This window comes from Colias eurytheme, chromosome 20 (assembly GCF_061535395.1).
Source record: "Colias eurytheme isolate Ceu_HAF_F1 chromosome 20, ilColEury1 Martin Lab GWU primary, whole genome shotgun sequence".
Taxonomy (NCBI): Eukaryota; Metazoa; Arthropoda; class Insecta; order Lepidoptera; family Pieridae; genus Colias; species Colias eurytheme.
This window is the reverse complement of record NC_142999.1, coordinates 4,270,148-4,293,376: the sequence shown is the minus strand read 5'-3', so window position 1 is coordinate 4,293,376 and position 23,229 is coordinate 4,270,148. Positions and strand designations below refer to the sequence as shown.

General features: G+C 32.6%; 1 protein-coding gene across 1 annotated transcript; it reads left to right on the top strand.

The window, feature by feature from the left end:
• The first annotated feature begins 374 nt into the window (after positions 1–374).
• Positions 375–21,894, top strand: Msh6 (DNA mismatch repair protein Msh6). The gene is made up of 19 exons (XM_090114003.1): positions 375–625; positions 1,181–1,307; positions 2,175–2,355; positions 5,009–5,143; positions 5,599–5,734; positions 6,338–6,477; positions 8,555–8,689; positions 12,853–13,042; positions 13,428–13,535; positions 14,028–14,220; positions 14,582–14,737; positions 15,036–15,282; positions 15,707–15,862; positions 16,822–16,956; positions 17,361–17,582; positions 18,080–18,259; positions 18,652–18,829; positions 19,182–19,333; positions 20,336–21,894. Exons 1-19 carry the CDS (start codon positions 478–480, stop codon positions 20,603–20,605), a joined length of 3,189 nt encoding a protein of 1,062 aa, XP_089970129.1. The 5' UTR covers positions 375–477; the 3' UTR covers positions 20,606–21,894.
• Positions 21,895–23,229: the final 1,335 nt, after the last annotated feature.

The window sequence follows — 23,229 nt, the reverse complement described above, 5'->3', positions numbered from 1 at the left end:
CACACTCAACTCACTGAAATTACCAAATCTACAATGGGTACTATATTATAATATAACCACTGTTAAAATATTAATACATTATCTTACAACGCCATAATTGTTATCTTTCTTATATATGTTGTAACTTTTAAATATTTTAAGCGCAAATGAAGAAATCCAGGGTATGTAAGTATTTGATTTATTATTATTTTTTCTTGATCGCGATTTTAGTATTATTGGTGTTGCCAATATTACTAATTTATTTTGGGAGCTGTCAGGTAAAAGGACTGTGTCCTTTTGTGGCGCGTCCTTTATTTATCTTACTCTGTGCATTTTTATGTGTATTGTCTATGATATGACATTCGTCTGTCACTTGTCAGTGGTACAGTTTTCAATGTCAAATCTTGCGCCAAAAAGCCGGTAGTTTGTTCGAAACTAATTTTTTCTTTGTTATTGTTTAATTAATACTATAATAATTGCAATCAGAATTTCATAGCTATGTCTAAACGTAACAGTACAGCACAAGCTAATACGCTATTCAGTTACTTCACTAAAACACCACCTAGTAATAAAAAGCCAAAACCCAACGAAGAACAGACAAAATTAATATCCTCGGAGATAGGCGAACAAGAATCTAAAATTGAAAGTAAGTATGGTGATTTTATATTGTAAGTCTTTGAACAATAATTTTAAATCTATGTTTTATGATTTTACATAAGGTTAGAAATCAAAAGATTGTAAGATCAAGAAGCTATGCGTACATGCGTACATATCATCGCAAGAATACGTAAAGGGCTCAACTAATTCGGCTATTTTATTATACAAAGGCACAATCAAGGTTCTTAAGCAGGGAAATCATGGAGAGGGGGTAATAGGGCAGAACAACGTCTGCTAGGGTAGTTAGTTTATTAATAATATTTATACAGAATATTCGTATTCTAATTTTAAATACAAAGTTTTAAAACTTATCTTAGTATTTGATGTTTTAATATATAATCTAAACTTAAAGAATAATTCCAAGTTTATAAAAAACAATATTTTATTGAAAGCAAATATTTTTCAAAACTGCTTAGTTTTATTTAAATAATTTTATGAAAATAATTTTCTTAAAGGATTATAATCCCCATTCTTTACTTGACTCTACCATGTTACATTTTAACCTGTTGTTTCACCTGGTGAAATTTTGATACATATGTTTCAGTAGACAATAAAAACCCTTCACCAAAACAGAAAACAACATTTGAGAAGAAACTACAAGATAGTTTTAAGTATGAACCAGGTCAATCCCCAAAAGGCAGTAAGAATAAGAAAAAGGAAAATGATTATGTGTAAGTCACCATAGAGCAAAAATGCATATTTCACAATTTAACATTTTATTGGTTGCACATCAATAGATTATTATCTACTGATAAAATAATGTGTTACTTTGTAATCAATATATTAGGGACCAGTTTTTCAATAGATTATAATGAGATTACGGTATTTAAAATTTTTGGTGACATACTGTATAACTGTTGTAAAGCATACTGCTGAATGTCCCCCAAGGAGACAAATTGTAGTTATTGAAGAAACAACAAAAAAAAAAAACATATTTTATAAACGAAAGTAGTGATAGCTACACAAATTCTTATTCAAGAATGACTGAATAAATTCTATTGATTTTACTATATTACTGTTTGAATTGTTTGAATGAATTGTTGATAATTTAATCTTTGACTGCCATAGTTTCTTAGATACTTTACTAATTGTTAGACATAATTTATTGTTATACTGTGATGGAATGTAACGAATTGTATTTTATGTGATTGAATGTTATGTAGGTATTTATTGATTTAACTATATTTTAAGTGATTTAGTGTACTGTACTGATACTACTATATTGATGTGATATTTATCTGTAGGTACTATGATTAATTAGATTCAACTTATTTTATGACATGTATTTTTGGAAATTATTTTACTTGATCTATGAATTGTGCTAATTAATGTAATTTTTAATAATTTTTTTTCCCTCAACTATGCTGTGTGCATACAATTAATTGGTTGGCATTTCACCGCAACATGTAATTAAATTTGTGTATAACGAGGCAAAATTGTCAGCTGTGGTGTGCACCTTATTATTAAATAAATAAATAAATTACGCTATTATTAACTATACTACAAATAAACTAAGTAAAAAGTAATAAACATTCCAGAGCTCCTAAGTCGGAACCACAAGAAGTATCACCTATTGAAGATGGTGACTGGACACATTGCAAGTTAGACTGGCTGAAACCAGATAAGATAAGAGATGCACAGAAAAGGCGGCCAGATGACCCCGAGTATGATCCAACTACACTGTATGTTCCTCAGGAATTTATGAAGAAGCAAACACCAGTATGTATTATTTCGTTACACAATAATAAATATAGGCTAAGTAAGAAATGAGACATGAAATAATTCTACTTTTGAAGTCTCTTAGAATACATTTAAATCCCAACAAAAACATAAATGTAAAAATTGGAGCCAAGTTCAACCGTCGACTTGCCGAAAAAAGAATTGAGATCTAAATGTGTACCAAGTTCTGTAGACAGTCCAGAAATTTATTTACTAAGATGTATAAAATTCTTAGGTGAACTGAAAACTCAATTGTTTTATTTTCCCTTATAGAACAATGTTTATTCAAAATATGATTTTTTTTTTAATTTTAATAAAAGAATTATTTACACATAGCAAACAACTAATGACCTACTGAACCTCATAATTTAACCAGGCTAGTTTTTAGGTACTGTGTATCTATATAATATCTTCTCAAATTGCTGATATTGAACGTTATTATTTTAGAAACTTGTAAAAACTAGCCAAGTCAAATTATGAGGTTCAGTAGGTCATTAGTTGTTTGCTATGTGTAAATAATTCTTTTATTAAAATTAAAAAAAAATCATATTTTGAATAAACATTGTTCTATAAGGGAAAATAAAACAATTGAGTTTTCAGTTCACCTAAGAATTTTATACATCTTAGTAAATAAATTTCTGGACTGTCTACAGAACTTGGTACACATTTAGATCTCAATTCTTTTTTCGGCAAGTCGACGGTTGAACTTGGCTCCAATTTTTACATTTATGTTTTTGTTGGGATATCATTACTTTTTGTACAGAAAATTACTTTGCAAATTTGATTTAATTTATGTATTTAATGCTTTTTATAAACGATTTTTTTTTATTTTTTCTTGCGTTTTCGCTGTATGGTTTTTTTAACATTTTTTTCTATATTTTCCTGTACGTTAGAAATGTCAGCGCGCATTGCCCATTCATTATCTGCAATTTTTTTAACTCGTTTTCTGCTTATGCTAAGTCTAGCTAAGTCAGGACGATACATCGTCCGCAAGCGATTGTACTCCACTATAGCGCTCTCTTGTGCTTTAATTTGACTGGGATCTAAATTTAGAATATGTACCCCATCTAGAGTTTTAACTCTAGATAGTGCAACATAAGCCTGCCCTTTGCAAAATACTGAACAGCCGATATCAAGAAGAGCACTGTCAAGACTTAGGCCTTGTGATTTGTGAATGGTAATAGCATATGCTAAGCAAATAGGGAATTGTTCTCGGTGAACATATGCATTACTTAATATCTGGAACTTAGTCTACTTCTTTAAGCCGCGAGTGCCGCGTAACTAGGTACGCGGCGAGCGGCGAGTTCCATATTTAAAATTTAAAATGTGTGTAAATCAAAGCGCGTCAAAATCTATCCCAGGAGTTAAGAGAAACAAAGATGTTTTTTTGTGAATTATTTATTAAAAATCCACAAACATAAGCAATCAATAAACATTTATTAATTAGTAATATATTAATAATAATACACTAATTGTTAATAATTACATTGCATTAATTAATCTTACACACGTCAAGATGAAGAATAGGTATTAATTAACAATAAAAATATATTATTTAAAAACTTTTGTATAACTGTTCAGGCTATTGCCTAAGTTTAGTATCTAGATTCTTACTTGGTTACATCTACTATCTTTCAGTGCAAGTCCTATCAAAATCGGTCCAGCCGTTCCAGATAAAAAGGGCAAAGTTTGAAAAAAGCGTGTGTGCCGAGCACACGTGTCAGAAGTAAAACTTCTTTGGCAAGATGCAAAGATCGTCGTAGAAGAATCGTCGCCTTACTCCATGACGTGACGGAAGAAATCATGCAATCGAAATAATCTGCCCTAGCGATACTAGCGCGAGTGAGTGTGATTGATGTCAGAGGCGCATCGAATCCACAGATGTTTCGCGCTAAAATATGTAAACTTCAATAATCTATATCTCAGTCATTTATTGATGGATTTCAATTTTTTTTCTGCCACTGATTAGTTTTGATCTATATTTTAACACTATTATGGTGAATATAATATTTTCTATTTTTATAAACTTTTCCATTTTTCCATACAAACAAAATTAATGTCATTGAAAAAAAAATTAAATACAGATAAATTCAGTATTTTCTGATTTTTTCCTTTGTACACTCACTATAACCTAGTTGATTACAAAATTTGAACTTTCTAGGTCATCTGGAAGTGGGTTAGGTTTTGTATATGTCTATAAGTCAGTCAGTCTTAAAAATTGCGATTTTTGGACATTAATATCTACGCAACTGTTTAATCTATATTTATGAAATTTAAGGTTCTTGTTTATCTCGAGGTCCTCTTGATATGTACCAAATTTGGTTTATTTAACTTAAATAGTTTTCGAGTTATAAGGGGGTGAAAAGTGGCTCGAAATGGTTCGTGTAAATATACACACGGCCGCTGCTCGCCAGTTCTCTTCGCTTGAACTTGGCTTGACACGCTGCCGCGTGTCTAGATAATGTAAAACAAAATGTATGTTTTGGTTTGACTGTAAGTCCAATTAATAATTTGGTATAAAAATAAATAATAACAAAATATGGCTGGTATCATGCTTGTTATAATTTCCAAAGATTTTTAGTGTTGGGAAAATAAAAAACTGGTTGAAATCCATTAAAATCGTTTATTTTTTAATAATATTATTATTTTACAGGCACATAGACAGTGGTGGGAGTTGAAGTCTGCTCACTATGATTGTGTTCTTTTCTTCAAAGTTGGTAAATTCTACGAGTTGTATCACATGGATGCTGCTGTTGGTGTTAATGAGCTTGGATTTTCTTATATGAAGGTAAACATTGGATTTATTTTATTCTTATTGTAAAATGGATAAGTACTAAAAATCTTATATATAAAAATGAATCGCAAAATGTGTTGGTAAGCGCATAACTCGAGAACGGCTGAACCGATTTCGATAATTCTTTTTTTATTATATTCCTTGAAGTACGAGGATGGTTCTTATGTAGAGAAAACGTAAATATGTACCACGGGCGAAGCCGGGGCAGACCGCTAGTATTATATAAAAAACTAGACACAAAATCACACTCTAAAATTGTCCAAAAAAAACTCTGCCTACATGAGTTTTTAGTTACAAAGTTTGGTAGTTTGGGCAGAGTTTTTTAATGAACAACTTTCAACTTTATTTCAATGAAATAAGCCGTTATTTTTTTGCCACATTTCAGTAGATGATTGTGAGTATAGTTGTATGTCAATAGAAAAGAATTAAATATTATAATAATATTTAAGGGTGAATTCGCTCACTCCGGCTTCCCGGAAAGTGCGTACGCGAGAATGGCATCAACTCTAGTGTCGAAAGGATATAAAGTGGCGCGCGTTGAACAAACGGAGACTCCTGAAATGATGCAGGATAGGTGTAAGAAAGGTAAATATCTTGTTTATTATAAAACTAATTAAATTATGTAAAAAAATCTTGTTTTGTGGATGCTCTTTGCACATAAACTATGAGCTTACAGCAAATAGTTTATGTGCAAAGAGCATCGCTGATTTCAATATTGATATTTCTATTTCACTTAAGTAATCTATTTAATCTATAAATTGCAGTCATTTTACTTTAATATGGTAGTTAGATTATAGCTGAAAATGGAATATTAAGTATTTTTATTTGGGTACCACGCGAGAATACCGCGGTTGCCACATGGCAATAAATTCACAAATCTATGCAACAACAGAATTGTTTGACATTGGAAAAATAAATCTTCCTGTATCATATTGAAATGTTTTTATAAATATTTTTTATTTTTACTCGATTCGCAACTTATTTCCAACTAGAGGTCCGCCCCGGCTTCGCCCGTGGTACATATTTCGCAATAAAAGGTAGCCTATGTCCTTTCTCGGGTATCAAAATATCTCCATACCAAATTTCATGCGAATTGGTTCAGTAGTTTAGGCGTGATTGAGTAACAGACAGACAGACAGAGTTACTTTCGCATTTATAATATTAGTATGGATAATATAATTTTGGCAGAAAACTTAAAGAGCAAGAACGACAAAGTGGTGCGTCGCGAGATATGCCAAGTGTCAGTTCGTGGGGCGCAAGTATGCGGTCTGCAAGATAATGGACCTGCCGAGTCTACTTCACCATATTTAATGGCTATAGCTGAAGAGGTAATAGCCTTTATTGTTATTTATAGCATTTACAGTGCAACCTTAATATAACGTACCTCAATATAACGATTTCCTCGATTTAACAAATTTTTCGTAATCCCCTTTAATTGTCCATAAGATTCAATGTAAAATATCCCTTTACATTACGAACTTTTTTTGCGAACATCCTCTTTATAACGAATTTTTAACTATCAAGAAAAGTATAAATACCTCTAATTAACGAATTTCGTCAACCCAAAACCTTTATATAAAGTTCCAACCAATGTAATGATTCTTAATCTCATAGTATGGGTGTCTTCCGTTATGCACTGCAACCACTGCACAGTGCTATCACTGTAGAAAAATTCGTTCCGTTATGGACTGCCAGTATACTGCCGCAGTACCCTAGGGAAATTTATGACGTCATTAATCGCCGCCATATTCTACTGTGAGCACTGGCGTTTTCGAGGTAAGGTACTCGCAGTACTTTGATCACGTGATCAGTCCACAGAGCAAGTAATATGATCAGTCAAAACAACTCGAGTGCCTAACGTCTTATACAAAGCTACAGTATAATCAGAAAATTTTAAAGTTCTGTAATTAGTTTGGATTAATAAATAAAACAATGGAAGAATTGCAAAAATTAACTTTATTAGACTGTGTTGAAAATGTTCAATACGAGCTGAAAGTTCTTTTTTATTCTTTTTTATGAAAAAGTACTTACTTTTATTATAATATAAATTCAATTTACAATTTATATTAATTAAAATAATATGTGTATGTACAATATGTATTTTAGTAATATTTTATGTATGTATTTTAGTATGTACCTACATATTTTTGAAGTATATAATATGCAATATTTAGTTTATATAAATATGTGTGTAAATGTGTCTATTTTACATTATTTGCAATGTATTATTATATGTAATTGTAATTATAGTCATTTATTTTGCGCTATCCCACGACCTTCTTACATTTCCTTTCCTACCAGGTTGCCTGGTAGAGATTGCTGTTCAGCAATAAGGCCGCCTTTTGTACAAATGATGCCTTTGTAATTTTGTTCTTTTTTTCTGCTTTGTCCTTTCATGTTTGTACAATGAAGTATTATAAATAAATAAATAAAATATTTTTAATTGGACAGTACTCCAAAACAGTTTATTTTTATGTTCTAGAAAACTTTAATACACTCATTTGAATGCTGCGTCAAAAAATGCGGCTGACAGTATACTGGATTGCGTTCCGTTTTAAATCGTAACCAGTATAACTGGCTATAAAGGAACGGCTTCACAGTATACTGAATTGACGTCACACCTTACAGTGGTCGCAGTGCATAACGGAATACACCCTATGTGATTCATGTCGCGACAGGTTTCGACATGCTTTTGTTCGTAAAACGATCATTTTTGTTTAATTTAAATTGGAAAGTAATGTAAACACTGCTGCTCGTTACTATTGTTAAGGATTCAAGTTGAAATGGATCAGAAACGTAAAAGACCTCTTTATAACGAATTTTAGACCAACCTAACCTCAACATAACGAACCTCAGTTCAACGAATTACTTGATATAACGAATATTTATTTGTACCCTTCCGATTTGTTAAATCGAATTTGCACTGTATTAGGCTATAAGTTATGTGCATTTTTAAACGTCATACATTTAGAAGTTACTCTAAGTTGGAATTACCCACTTATAAACAAAATTGTTTTTATTGAATTTTTTTATTCTCCTTTGGTAATACCATGAAATACGCATGTAGTTTTTTTTGCTGGTAGTGTAAACAAAAAAAACCTACATGTAGCAATGATATTGGAATAATTTTAGTAAGATTTTACCCATTTTTATAAATCTAATAATAAATGATAAATTGTTTTCCCTTATTATTTGTTTATTAATTATTATTTTAAAATCCACAAGCATGCATTATTTTTGAGTAGTGTAATCACTATATACTTTTCTTATATATTTAATATAACTTTTAGGAATCAAATGGCTGCAGCACACACGGCGTGTGTTTCGTGGACACGTCAATAGGGCTATTCCACATGGGGCAGTTCAAAGATGATAATATTTATTTATTTTTAATATTAATTACAGGAATCAAATGGCTGCAGCACATACGGCGTGTGTTTCGTAGACACGTCAATAGGGCTGTTCCACATGGGGCAGTTCAAAGATGATAAGCATTCGTCGAGATTGCTCACTACGCTTGCGCATTTTCCACCTGCTTTGGTAATTTGATTTGTTTTATAGTTATAATTATAGGAATATTTCAGAATTCATATTGTTTATGGATGATTTTAACATTCATGGAATGGAATAAACAAATATTTCATTTTTTAGATGTAAAGTATATTTTGTAGTGTACATATAGATACCTTCATTTTATGCATTTTATGCATATTTTATAAATTGAAATTGGTTGAGTAGTTTAATATTTCAAAAATATATTTATATTTTATGGCTCAACTGTCGTATGAAGTCTTCTAATAAAATAAAACGTTTGATCGACAGACAAGAACAAAGAACTATATTTTAAAAACCGAACATATAAATATCAAAACCTAACACACATCTTGCTACATGTCGCTACTAAATAGTTCGTATATGAGTGATATTGTCGATATAAAATAACACCCCTACTTATCACAATATTCACTAAACAATCATATACAAAATTATTCTATACAAACTATGCCAAGAAGCAACATAAATTTATAATGTTTTGCTGAACATAAACTTTTAGTAAGAATATCAGCTGGCATATCAGCTGTTGGCAAATACAGCACCTTAACAATTTTATCTCTTACTAGATCACAACAAAAATGATATTTAATATCGATATGCTTTGTACGTTTATGAAATGCTGGATTTGCACACAGCTTCTGCGCACCTTGGTTATCATTAAATATGCAAATAGTGTACATCTTATTGGTTATTTCATATTGTAATTCCTTAAGATATAATGCTTCTCTACATGCTTCAGATAGACCAATATACTCTGATTCAGTGCTAGAGAGGGCTACACATTTCTGTTTTCTACACTCCCATGATATTACACCATCAGATAACAAAAAACACATTCCAGTATATGATCTCCTATCTTCAGAGTTAGAAGCCCAATCAGCATCTACATAGCCTGTTATTTCTGAATTACCTTCTTTACAATATTTTATTCCATAACATTTAGTTCGTTTTAAATACCTTAATACTCTTTTTGCATATTCCCAATGCTCTTTTGTGTGACAATTATTAAACTGACTTAAAAAACTTATAGAGTAACTAATATCTGGCCTAGTTAAGACTGACAAGTACATCAAACTACCAATTAGTTGTTGATAGGGCACATGACTATTTGCCCCTACTGGACCTTTATTTACATTTAATTTGACCTCCATCGGAGTATCAACAGTCTTACAATCACTTAAATTAAATCTGCTTAAAAGTTGATCAATATAAGCTTCCTGACTCAAAGTTACATATCCTTTATCTTTATTGAAGGTTACATTCATTCCAAGACATAATTTAGCTTCACCTAAGTCCTTAATGCTGAAATTATTAGATAAAATCTGTTTCAAGTTATTAGTTTCAATTATATCATTGGAAAATATAAAGAAATCGTCGACATAGACTGTCACAATGGTCTTACAATTATTAATATTCTTTGTATACATACATGGTTCTATTTTTGACCTTTTGTAACCATTACTGATCAAACAATTATCAACCTTTTTATTCCAAGCTCTAGAGGCTTGCTTAAGTCCATAAATGGCCTTTTTAAGTTTCAATACTTTATGATCTGAACTACTACTATTATAACAATCTGGCATTTTCATGTAAATGGTTTCCTCTAAATCACCATTCAAGAAAGCAGTCTTGACATCTAAATGGTGAACATCCATACCTAACTTTACAGACAATGCAAATAATAGTCGAAGGGTTGTATGTCTCACTACAGGCGAAAATGTTTCTGTGTAATCTACACCATATTTTTGTGTGAAGCCCTTTGCGACCAAACGAGCACGATAACGCACATTGTTTTCACTATCGTACTTTTTTCGTAACACCCACTTGCACTGCACTATAGTACCATCTTTTGGTACATCTACGAGTTCCCATGCACTATGATTCTCGAATGACTGTAGCTCATCCTGTACTGCCGCTAACCAATGTTCTTTCTCTGGACCTTCCAAAGCTTCCTGCAAGGATATCTCATCCATGAACATGTTGTCATCTTTTATACAAGCACTTGCAAATCCATATCTGTCTGGCTGCTGCCTACGCCGGGGACCAGATATTATGTTGACATTGTTCAATATAATGGAGTCTTCACTGTCTGTTGTACCAGTCTCAGAGCTATCTAATGTGTCTTCTTCACAAGGTACATATAGTTCACTGCTGTCATCTGTGTTCGAGCTCTCTGATTGTTCAAGTGAATCTTCCTGAGGTGTCAAGTCTTTTTCCTCCACTGGAACCATATTCACTTCATCTGAACAATTTTCCTGTACCTTCAGATCACTCTCTGTCTCCATCTTGACATGACCTAGACGTCGATGCCAAACTTCACTGGACACCATCACTGCAGCCGATGAACAACACTCAGGCATGTTTAGTTTATACACACCATTCAACAGACTCGCTGTAGCCACTAATACTCCTGCTTGGTTGAAAATCTGACATCCATTATTGTTGAATGAAACTTTGTTTCCTTTTGATATAAGTTGACTAACAGACAACAGATTTGTAGTCAACTTCGGCACGCATAATACATCTTCCACTGTAATATCGTATTCACAGGCATGCGTCTTTGTCGTAATCTGCACATCTCCAGTACATACTACTGGTATTTTATCTTTATTTGCCACGACAATTTCTTTGATCATAACATCTCGCGACACATTTGACAACCATTCTTCGTTCGCGGTAAGATGAACACTCGCCCCGGAGTCAATATACCAGTCACTTTTACAAAATTCACCATTCAGGAACACGGCGCTAAACGCGTTACTTCTTGTGCGTTCATTTTTATTTGTATTCGACGCATTTTTGTCCGAAAATGTACACTGATTGCGATAATGTCCTGTTTGTTTACATTTGTAGCATCTAATGACTTTTGGTTTTGACTTTGACAAGTTTGACATCTGTTCAGTGTTACCAACATTCCGTTTCATCTTATAACTCGCAAATGCTCCACTGGAATTGGAAGCGCTACTGTCTTTGCCATTTCCACTTTCTTCCATGTCCAATAATTTTGTTTTAATGGCGTCTGATGTCAATGGTATGCCGCAATGTTCAATCGCCATTATCATAGGGGAATATTTTTCTGTTAATCCCGCTAACAAAAGCGATGCGACCCACTCATCATTGATATTAAAGCCCGTACCGCTTAATTTTTGGCTTGTTTCAATGATTTGTGTCACGTACGAAGTCATTGAAGCACTATTTTCGAGTCGTATTGAAATCAAACTCCTCAGCAAACTGATTCTTCTCGTGAATCCTGAGTCATCAAATAGGTTCTTCAATTTCTTCCACAGCTCATGTGTCGTTTGTACACTTTTTATATGCACATAAAGTGACGAATCTATTGTCATGATCAGCTTAGCTCTGGTTTTCGCGTCACCTGCTGCTCCTATTTCTGCTGGTACAGTCTCCGACTTGATGCAATCAGACAATCCCTCCAGCACCAGAAAATTCTCAGCCGCAAAAGCCCATTCGCTGTAGTTTTCACGTCCTTTCAATTTAGGCACACTAACAAGATAATTCGTCGTCATTTTCAACTAAAAAAACTGGGCCCATAACCTCTAATAAAATAAAACGTTTGATCGACAGACAAGAACAAAGAACTATATTTTAAAAACCGAACATATAAATATCAAAACCTAACACACATCTTGCTACATGTCGCTACTAAATAGTTCGTATATGAGTGATATTGTCGATATAAAATAACAAGTCTTTACTAAAAGAACGTTTTTGGTGTTTAAACGTTTTGAACAACCTCCAAAAAGAAATTATTTCTATTAGAAATTTATTAGATACACTAGATAAGATCGGCCCTGGCTTCGCTCGTGTTACATGTATACGTTTTCTCTCTATAAGAACCATCTTCATACTTCAAGGAATATTAAAAAATAATTAACGAAATCAGTTCATCCGTGCTCGAGTTTTGCGCGTACCAACACATATTTTAGCGATTCGTTTTTATTATATACTAGCTGCTCCGCGCGGTTTCACCCCCGTGGCTTCATTCCTGTGGGTCGTAGCGTGATGATATATAGCCTATAACCTTCCTCGATAAATGGGCTATCTTCCCGAGATTAGCGCGTTCAAACAAACAAACAAACAAACTCTTCAGCTTTATAATATTAGTATAGATGATAAATGTTCACTTTTAGATAGTCTACGATCGCAAATCATGTACCGCCCGTACAAGCAAGTTAATATCCACACACTGTCATAGCGCAAGGCGGGAGGCACAAAACATGGCGCCTCCGGAGAAAATATTAAAAACATTAGCGGAGGAACATTATAAAACTAATGATAATGGGGAATGGCCAGAGGGACTGAAACCTTTTTTGTATGAAGGTAAGTTTGTTATATAAAGAAACTGTTGAGTAAAAATAATTTTGTATTTTTAAGGGCTGATTTTTCAATCCTATGTTAAAACTTATTCGTCGAATAGCGTATCAAACTACCATTTCAAAATGTATTCTTATAGCATGCAATTGACAGTTTACAAGTGACATTTTAATATTATCGTGTAATACTTTATTGGACGGTTAAGTTTTAACCAGGGATTGAAAAATCGGCCCTAAGTCTATTATGCGTAATGTGTGGATATTAAGATACGATAGAAATATATACCTAAAGAGAGAAAAACCATTTTCTCTCATCTCCTCTTAAAAATAAACGCTAATAATTATAGAAATATAATTTGTAAATAAATAAATTTTATAAAATTTTATTTTAGGTGATGTGCTAGGCCTGACTCCAGCCAGTAATAAGTACTTAGCTATTAAAGCACTCGGTGGTTGTGTTGCCTTCCTCTCAGATTGCCTGCTGGATATTCAAATATTGGGTAAGCTTTTATAACATTTATGTTTATTTGGTACCACTTGCTACAGATGTCCGTTTCAGTTAAAATACTAAAATTATCCTGTATGTTGCTGTTGTTGTTATACTATTGCAAAATTAATTTAACATAGTTCAAAATAAAGAGTAAATTTTTTTTTTTAAACATTTTTAAATACGATACTTAACATTATAGTCATAATACAAGAATCTTGATTTATTATTCCCATCATCAATACTCTATAAACAACTAGACTCACAATCGCCTATTTAAAATATCAGCTTAATTCTCCGAGCGGGGTTCTATAAAACATGTATTCAAATTGACACCTTATTTCGTTGCAATTTAGCTCCCAAAGTACATGCACTCAATAGAAATCTCTGCCTAACAGACGCGTGGGCAGAGTTTTACTTCAGACAACTTTTATTATATGTTAATGTTTGCCAATTATACTTTAATTTTTTCAAATATTAAGTTTATCACCAAAATAATTTGTAGGAATGGCCCAATATTCTGAATACACGCCTCCAGACGTGTTAAATACAACAATATGTGAAAAGGAAAATAATAAATGGACTGGAGGCACTACCATGGTGTTAGATGCTATTACACTAAGGAATCTGAGAATTGTTCAAGACGAGGGCTGTTTGTATGATAAACTGAATTTCTGCTCCACACCTATGGGAAAGCGGTAAGATTTCCAAGAATTAATAATTATAAAGAAATAGCTGTATTATCATGATATATGATATTTATATGTAAAGAGGTGTAGATAGGTTATTGGCGATTTCGAAGTAGCCGTTCGAATTGTGGCTAATAAGCCATATTTTAATCCAGTTGTCTCTTTTTCGCTCGTGACAGTTGAATCATGCCATTTCACTTTTCACATCTAACCATGTGTGTGTCAGTGTGTCGCATTTGAATTAAAGATTATGAACTTTTTCATGACTATGCGTCTTTTTACTATCCCGTTCTTTATTCTTTACCTCTTTTTTAATCATTGTGCTTACAAAAACATTATATGTAAACTCGGTAAATACAATTTTTTTCAGATTATTATACCAATGGGTATGTTCGCCAAGTAGCGATTTGACAGTGATCAAGGAACGACAAGAGGCTGTTAAAACTTTGATGGAAAACCAAGATGTCTGTCAGGAAGTTAAGAACATATTGACAGCTTTACCTGACTTGGAGAGATTGTTGGCTAAGTATGAAAAAATTATATTTTTTTTCAACTGCTGTGTAGTATATACTGAAAAGTCATGATTCAATGTGAATACTTATTTTAATTATATTTTGATACTTTCGTTACTAAAGTTGGTATTTCTCTATATCCTTTACATTGAAATATGACGGTACGTTTAATTTAATTTCCCCAATAATTTCTTACGGATATATTTTTTACATACCTTATTCAACAGGGATTTCTATCAAGAAATTTGCCGTGTAAAAATAGTAAAAGTGCTGACCTAAATTTCCCATTTATTAAGTTAATTATAATTTCAGGGTTCACGCATTAGGCAATTTGAAGAAATCAAAGCAGCATCCTGATTCCCGCGCAATTCTCTACGAAGAGAAGACATATTCAAAGCGGAAAGTTTTAGACTTCATATCCATATTAAACGGTTTTACTGCGGCTCTAAAGTTATCTTCAATGCTCGCTGATTTGGACTCTGTGTTGTTAAAGAGAATATCCCAGTTCAGTCCGAACGGAAAGTTCCCGGATTATCGCGATACTTTGAAATTTTTCAAGGTACATATTTGATTTTTAGAATAGTTAATAGGTGAATGTTTTCAAGTATCCTTAACAACGAAGTTTATTATGATGTCCCTGTGAATATTAGACTCACCATCACTTCCACGCTTTTTAAAGCGGTGTTTTCAAATGACAGTATAAACAATAGACTCTGAGCATTATGAATTACGGTGTTCATTTGAACGAATGTTTTATACGACGTCGCCTTCTCATATTTTGACGACCTTTCCTTCATTCCTTTTTAACCCATTGACCACCGTAAGGCCCGATCGGGGCGCGACACAATAGATTTTCTATTGTGTCTGTGATTCCGAGGACTGATGGATTAATATATTTTCAATCAAATCTTATAAAGATTTTTGTTTAAATTTCGAAACAACAACTTCTCACCAAAAATAATAAATTACTATTTTTCAAACAGGAATCATTTAACCACGCGCAAGCTGAAAAAGAAGGTATAATCTTACCCGGAGCTGGTGTAGACCAAGAGTATGACAATACTTTGCAGCTCATACAAGAGATAGAGGAAGAGCTAAAGGAGTATCTCGCTGAACAGGAGAAATATTTCAAGTGCAGAGTGAGTTTTGTGACAATACCACACCCCGGACACTCCATACAAAATTATCGTTTTGACAGTCACACTGTAGAGACTGCAAATGTGTGTGTTAACGCTTTATGGTTGGCACATTTGTGAATAGCGTAAAAAAAAATTCGCGTTTTTATGATGAAATACATCCGTAAACAGCACAATATCTAACCATTTTCTACGAAAAACGATAATCACAAATCCAAAATAATAAAATTACTTTAAGTCAATTTGATTAATGTTGTCAATCTTCGTTGCGTATCGTCCTTACGGAAAAATGCGGCCAATTTTTATCATGATCGTGCGGGGTGAGGTAAGTGTTTAATTTTGGCGGGAGGCGGAGAGTGTCCGTTCTGTAGCGTTAGCTACTATTATATATTCTGTGACAATACTGACCGGTTGGCTTGGTTGGTAGTGGCCCTGCCTTCCAAGAGGTCGTGGGTTCGATTCCCACCCGGGGCAAATATTTGTGTGATGAACATAGATGTTTGCTCTGTGTCTGGGTGTTAAATATCAATATAAGTATTTATTTAAAAATTATATATGTATGTCTATCAGCCATCTGGTTTCCATAACACAAGCGAAAGCTTAGTATGAGATCAGATCGTGCCGTGTATGAAAATTGTCCTGAAATATTTATTTATTTATTATTTATTAATAGTACTACATTGGAAATTTTTTAAGGAAATATATTGACTGTTAGTAATAATTTGTTTAATATAGCTTCAAACGGAAATCAAAAACTTCTATACATGTTAATATTTGTCTATTAGATTATGATACTATAAAAATAGCATTCCTGACTGAATTTCGATCACGTCGAAAAATCTCCACAGGAACAATCAACTACAAAGTATAAATTATAATATGTATTTATTTATTTTATAGGGCAAACACTATTTTATCACTCACCCAGTCCATGTAAATGTATGTGTTTAATATATTTTCAGATCACATACATTGGAACGGACAAAAAGCGCTATCAACTAGAAATTCCTCAAAATGCCGCGTCCAAAGCCGGTCCGGATTATCATTTCGAAAGTGCACGAAAAGGATACAAGAGATTCTCTACTGACGAAACTAAGGTATATTTGATATATGTTTCATTTATTATCTACAAAACGTTTTGGTTACTATTTTATTAGACAAGCTGATAATAATTTCTCCATGATTTAGGAGTGATAAACTTTTAGGATTATCATCTACATCTATTATCATTAAAATATTAAGTATTTCTTTTAATATTTTTATAGGCTCTTTATGTGTTATGTTTAAATATATACCTAAATTTCCCAAAGTCTTTGTAAACTGTTGTTATTGATGACAATATTCATTTATTTGGCAGAATAACACTATGTTTGTAAAATGTAGTGTTATTCTGCCAAATAAATGAATACTTTCATCAAATTCCGTTCAATATGTTTGAAGAGTAACAAACATCCATCAATACCATTTTTTCTAATAAAATTAGTATTATTAACTCCTATAGGAATATCTGGCACGAATGATAGCCGCAGAGGAACAAAAACGCAACGTGCTCAAAGATCTCAGCCGCAGAATATTCGAGAAGTTCTCAAGTCACTACAACCAGTGGTCGATGGCAGTACAATGTTTATCCATACTAGATGTACTGCTGGCTTTCACTGAGTTCGCGAGGCAACAGAGCGGGGATGTTTGCTTGCCGAACGTCACTTTTGATGCTGAAAAACAGGTATTTTGTTGTCAAAATAATCCATTTTGTTATTTAAATCACTTAAAACCTGCGAAACCATTCAAAATCTAATCATATTTTACCACTAGCGGTCCGCCCCGGCTTCGCCCGTGGTACCTTCATGTTTTATAGCCTATATTACTTGTGGATAATGTAGCTTTCGAATGTTGAAAGAATTTTTAAAATCGGTCCAGTAGTTTATGAGCCTTTTCATTACAATCAAACAAACAAACAAACAAACAAAGTTTTCCTCTTTATAATATTGTAGATTCACCGTATTTGTGAAATTTTTATTGAGCAGGGACACTAACTTTTTTAATCTGTGTGAATTTGAAAGTGTCAAAGCATAAAAAGTCAAGCATGAACCAAGTGATTATGTTCAACTATCCACACTATAATTCCTAATATGTTATACATATTATTTTACATTCCTAAGCATATACAGGTATTACAGTACAAAAAGTCACATAAATTACGATTATTTATTTCATTTCCAGCCCTACATAAACATAACAGAAGGTCGGCACCCCTGCATTCCCATAGTAACTGACTTCATTCCAAACGACACAGCCCTGGGACAAGATGGCGCCAGTCTCTTGTTATTGACGGGGCCAAATATGGGCGGGAAATCCACGCTTATGAGACAAGTCGGGCTGATTACTGTTTTGGCGCATTTGGTAAGTGTTTAATAATTTTAAAATGATAAATGAGATATCATTTGTAGCAATTTAAAGTTTCCTGCCGGTTCTTCTCTGTAGAAACTGCTTTTCGTATTGGTACCGGGTAGAGGTAATATAAATTTAAAATTGTATGTATATTTTAACAATTCTCAAGCGCTGATAAAAGATGTCCAGTTGAATTTTTGAGTTTCAATTGATCCGATTTTATTCCATAGGCATATAAAATAGAATAAATATGTATCTCGTACTTGTTCAGTTTAACAGTATAGTATTATATTATGTGTGGTTAAACATAAATTATTATCCTTCTACAAAGAAAGGAGATTGCATTTCTAAATATTTAAAGTTTCATACAGTGCTACTAAATAAGATGTTGTTTCTATTCCCAGGGTAGCTATGTACCAGCGCAAGAGTGTGAGCTATCCCTCGTGGATCGCATTTTCACCCGTCTCGGAGCATCAGATGACATTTTATCTGGACAGTCCACTTTCCTTGTGGAAATGAATGAAACGGCTGCTATTGTTAAACATGCTACTGTGCATTCTTTGGTGTTACTTGATGAATTAGGTATTTAATTAGATATTTTTGTGAAAATTACTAATGCTAAAATTAATAATGTGTACACCCAAATAAAGAATTACCTATTTATTATTATTTATTTTCAGGTCAGTATTAGGTATATTCATTTTTACTTATTTGTACCCACGCACCGTGTCTCAACGATTTATTGTGGTAGTGTGATGATTGGCTATTCCATAACAGGCCGCGATACAATGAGCGCGGCAATGCTCGAGTCGCCGCGCGGCAACCCACTACGTAGCGCGCGTGTGCCGGCCGGGTTGCCGCGGTTCATTTGTGCGCACTTTAATGAGCTGCGAACTTTAAACTCTGTAACTTATTTTATAAATTTTTTTTTCAGGTCGCGGTACGAGCACGTATGACGGCACAGCCATAGCTAGCGGCGTGTGCGTGGAGTTAGCGGAACGTTCGTGCCGCGTGATATTCTCCACGCACTACCACACGCTCGTGCGGCACCTCGCCGCACACTCGCACGTGCGCCTCGCACACATGGTTAGTGTCTGTGTCAGTGTTGGTGTCGGTGCGTGTGTATACAGTGATATTCTCCACGCACTACTGTTCAATATGTTTAATCGACTTCAAAATAGGCGATTTTAAAGTTACTTTAATTTGTTTGTATGTTACTCTTACGATTATCTCCTTTTGTATTATCCATAATAATACGTACAGCATTTACTTCGTTAACATCACAACTTGCAAACATTAAAAAAAATTATAATCACTCAAAACATTTTCCCTGCTCTACAACTAGCCGCTTGCCCCGGCAAAATAGTAAAAAATCATGATTGCATCAGTATTTAATTACTTAAGATATAAGAAGAAACTAGGGGTGCATCCGATACCGATATATCGGCGATACTTTGGGTTATCGGTATCGACGATATTTTTATGACCGATTCAACGATACTTTTTAATTTAAAAATATAGTGTAAACGAGCGTGTTGTCTCGTCTATTCCGTTGCAAACGAGGCATGAACTATGCTCGGGGAAATCCCGTGCTTGTGAGTGTGTTGTTGAGTCGTCCCAATATATCGAGAGATGCAGATCCATTCGTTTTCTGGCACAATGACGTTTTATACCTAAACTTGAAAAAAATTGCGAAAAAGTACTTTAGTTTCCAAATGAGTTCTGTTGCATGTGAGAGACTATTTTCCAGCGCAGGTCTTATTCAAACAGACTTGCGAAATCGCCTTTCTCCGCAAAACTTAAGATTACTTTGTTTTTAAACAAAAATCTTATCAATATTAATTTTAATTACTAAAATTTTTAATTGCCTACTTATTAACCTATGTCTCTACTTTGTATATTAATAAAAGAAAAATCTGACTCATCATTCATTTTTGAATTCACAGTAAGCGTATCGGTATCGCCGATATTTTTATAAGAGTATCGGTATCGTATCGGCGAAAAGGCGTATCGATGCATCCCTAGAAGAAAGATACTTACATATTTACAAACTTTACCTCTTAATAATATTATTCCTCAAATTCGCAGGCATGCATGGTTGAAACGGAAGACACGAGCGACGAGGACCAAATCCCAGAAGAAACAATAACGTTCCTATACAAACTATCTCCCGGAGCTTGTCCAAAGTCCTATGGCTTCAACGCGGCAAGATTAGCCGGAGTCCCAAGTGATATAACTCGTAGAGCAAGAAATATTGCTAACGAATTGGAGAAAGAAGCAACTGTGGTCAGAGCGTTCAAGGAAGTTATGAAAATGGGCCCTGGAGTCAGGGAAATGCTTGCTGGCTTGACTATATAGGAAGATTTGGCTTGTTAAAAATGAAAATATACAGAAATATGTACTGTGTGATGTTGGAATTTGTTTTGGACTAAATAGTTAGTTGTATTTAAATTTTAAACTGTAAAAGATCTATGCATTAATGAATAGAAAGAACACCTTTTTTGTACTTGGTTGAATTATTAAAATGTGATACAATAGTGCAAAGCAAGCAAAATGATACGTAATTTTTAATACAGGTTTTGAATGTATGTCTGTTATATTGTTAAAACAATAAAAAAAAACTTACATTTAAATGTTTAAGTTGGCAGGTTGATTATTTGTAATTTCATGTTAATGTTTTTTTATATCATAAAATTGATTCGTTAAATTAGCATTTTGCTTTACTTTATTTTCCATTGTTTCATCAATTTACCTTTGTTGGCATAAAATTTTAGTTGTCCGAAATACCAAACTTACAAACAAAGCTGTTAAAATTATACAACTGTTAGTTTCTATTAGGTACTTTAATTTGTTTTTTTTTAATGTAGGTTAGGTAAGTTTTTTATAATTTTTATTAGTTTTACGTTTTATACTTCGGTTATTTGGCTACTCGTCCAGAAGTACCGTATCTAAAAAAATATGGGCTAGTTGTCTACGCCTGCTACTCGTACTGAGTTTGAGAAATTCCTTACAGATCGACCGATCCTGAAAATACCACAAAAAGACATACTATTCTCAGGTAAACTATCTCTGTACTAAACTTGATCCAAATCGGTCCAGTGGTTGAGGCGTGAAGAAAAGACAGTTACTTTCGCATTTATAATATTAGTTAGGATGTGTACAACAAGTATTGTAGATTAAAAGTTGAGGAATGTTGTTATTATCGATTTCTCAAACTTGTTTCTAATTACATATTCTCTTTGATTTTATATATCACACAAAAGTGCCATATAAATCGTATGTGAACCACTTGATTATACTCTTAATAATTCCATAATTATTACAACAATTATTTTTTTTATTTCATACATATTGGTGTAATTTGTATTTTTCATCAATACTGTAATTTGAATGTAAGACAAATGTATTCAAATATTTAGTTGCTTCTATAAACACGAATAGTCGTGAAATAGATTTTGTAAAAACTAATTGTTAGAATGGCGTTTGTTATTTGTATATTTTATATATCTTAAAACTTAGTGATTTTAAACGTTTAGTCGTTATATTATTAAGTTGCGCCAAATATGTATTATTTTTAAAAAAATATGTAATAGTGATGTTAAACTGAAATCTGTGATTATGAATGTTCCCACTATATTACTCAATAAATACATTTAATTTCTAAAGGTTGTTTTATTTACAAAAAAACAAACAAATTATATCAGTATTTTATTTTTTTCCTTTATAAATTACAAAATCACATTTATTTATAAACAGCACACGTGGAGTCTCACATTACAATAATAAATAAAAAGATAATAAAAACAATTATAGAAACGGAATTATTCTTAAATTCTAATATAATGCTTACAGTGGCAACTCTTAAATGTCAACAAAAAGGGTGTTAAAATTGAACCTTAAATAATTATAAATTCTTTACTAAATCAGTTCATTTCACATTTATACTCATCTATTTATACCAACTTAACTGTCTGTATGAATAGATAGTATTTTTATAAAGTATAGCATTCAAATTTAAGCAAAATAAAACCATTTATAGAAGAGGTAATGTACAAATACCGTTATATAGTTAATAAAATGTCATGTCTATAATTAAAATCACGATTAACTTGTAAAGCGTATGCCTCGTAGAGCTTACAACCTGAAGGGCTTCGTATGCATAATTTTTACAAATAACAAAAATGTAACAATAATTAATGACTAGGCTTCAGAATGTTCTTGTCAAATTTTGAATTAATAAATTGCATGCTGCTTCTATTTAATTTTATTTACCTACCTATAATTTATATTTTTATAGTTTTAGGTAAGTAAGTATATATACTTTATAGCCAGTCCCATACCACTCCACTTATCATAGGTATAGTACGATCGTTATAAATTAAAATTAATTAATAATTTTCAAATTTGTAACAAAACTTGTTCTTTAATCTCTTTATTGTGAAACTTTCTATAAGATCAATCTAACAAACTAACGACATTGCATTATGTAACTAGTAGAGTATTAATTTGTCATTAAATAATAGTAGTGGAATGTTTTTATCTTAAAAAATAATATAAATCTAAGTTTAATTTAAACCAACAAATGAGACATTAAACGAAATGCATAATTTAAAATGCCGAGAAATGAGTAATACTTTACTTATATCAGATTATACTACTCGTCTTAGCAGTCTCATATTAATTAAAAAGCACTTTGTACACTGCTCATTATTGTTACACCTAAGGCAACGGCCTGTTCTAAGAACGAAATTGGACTGTTTCTATCATCTATATATTTTTATACACAAAACTTTTTATACATACATGCGTATAAGCTAACTAAATTTCGTTTTCTTCTGAGAATATTAAGATTGAAGAAATTTTTCTTTTAATGTTTTTTCTTTTTTTAGATCTTTTCCGAAACCTATGTTATTATTTATAGGAGAACAAAAATTACCAATATCAGTTCCTTTATATAAATAGAAACCCTTATTTAATTATTG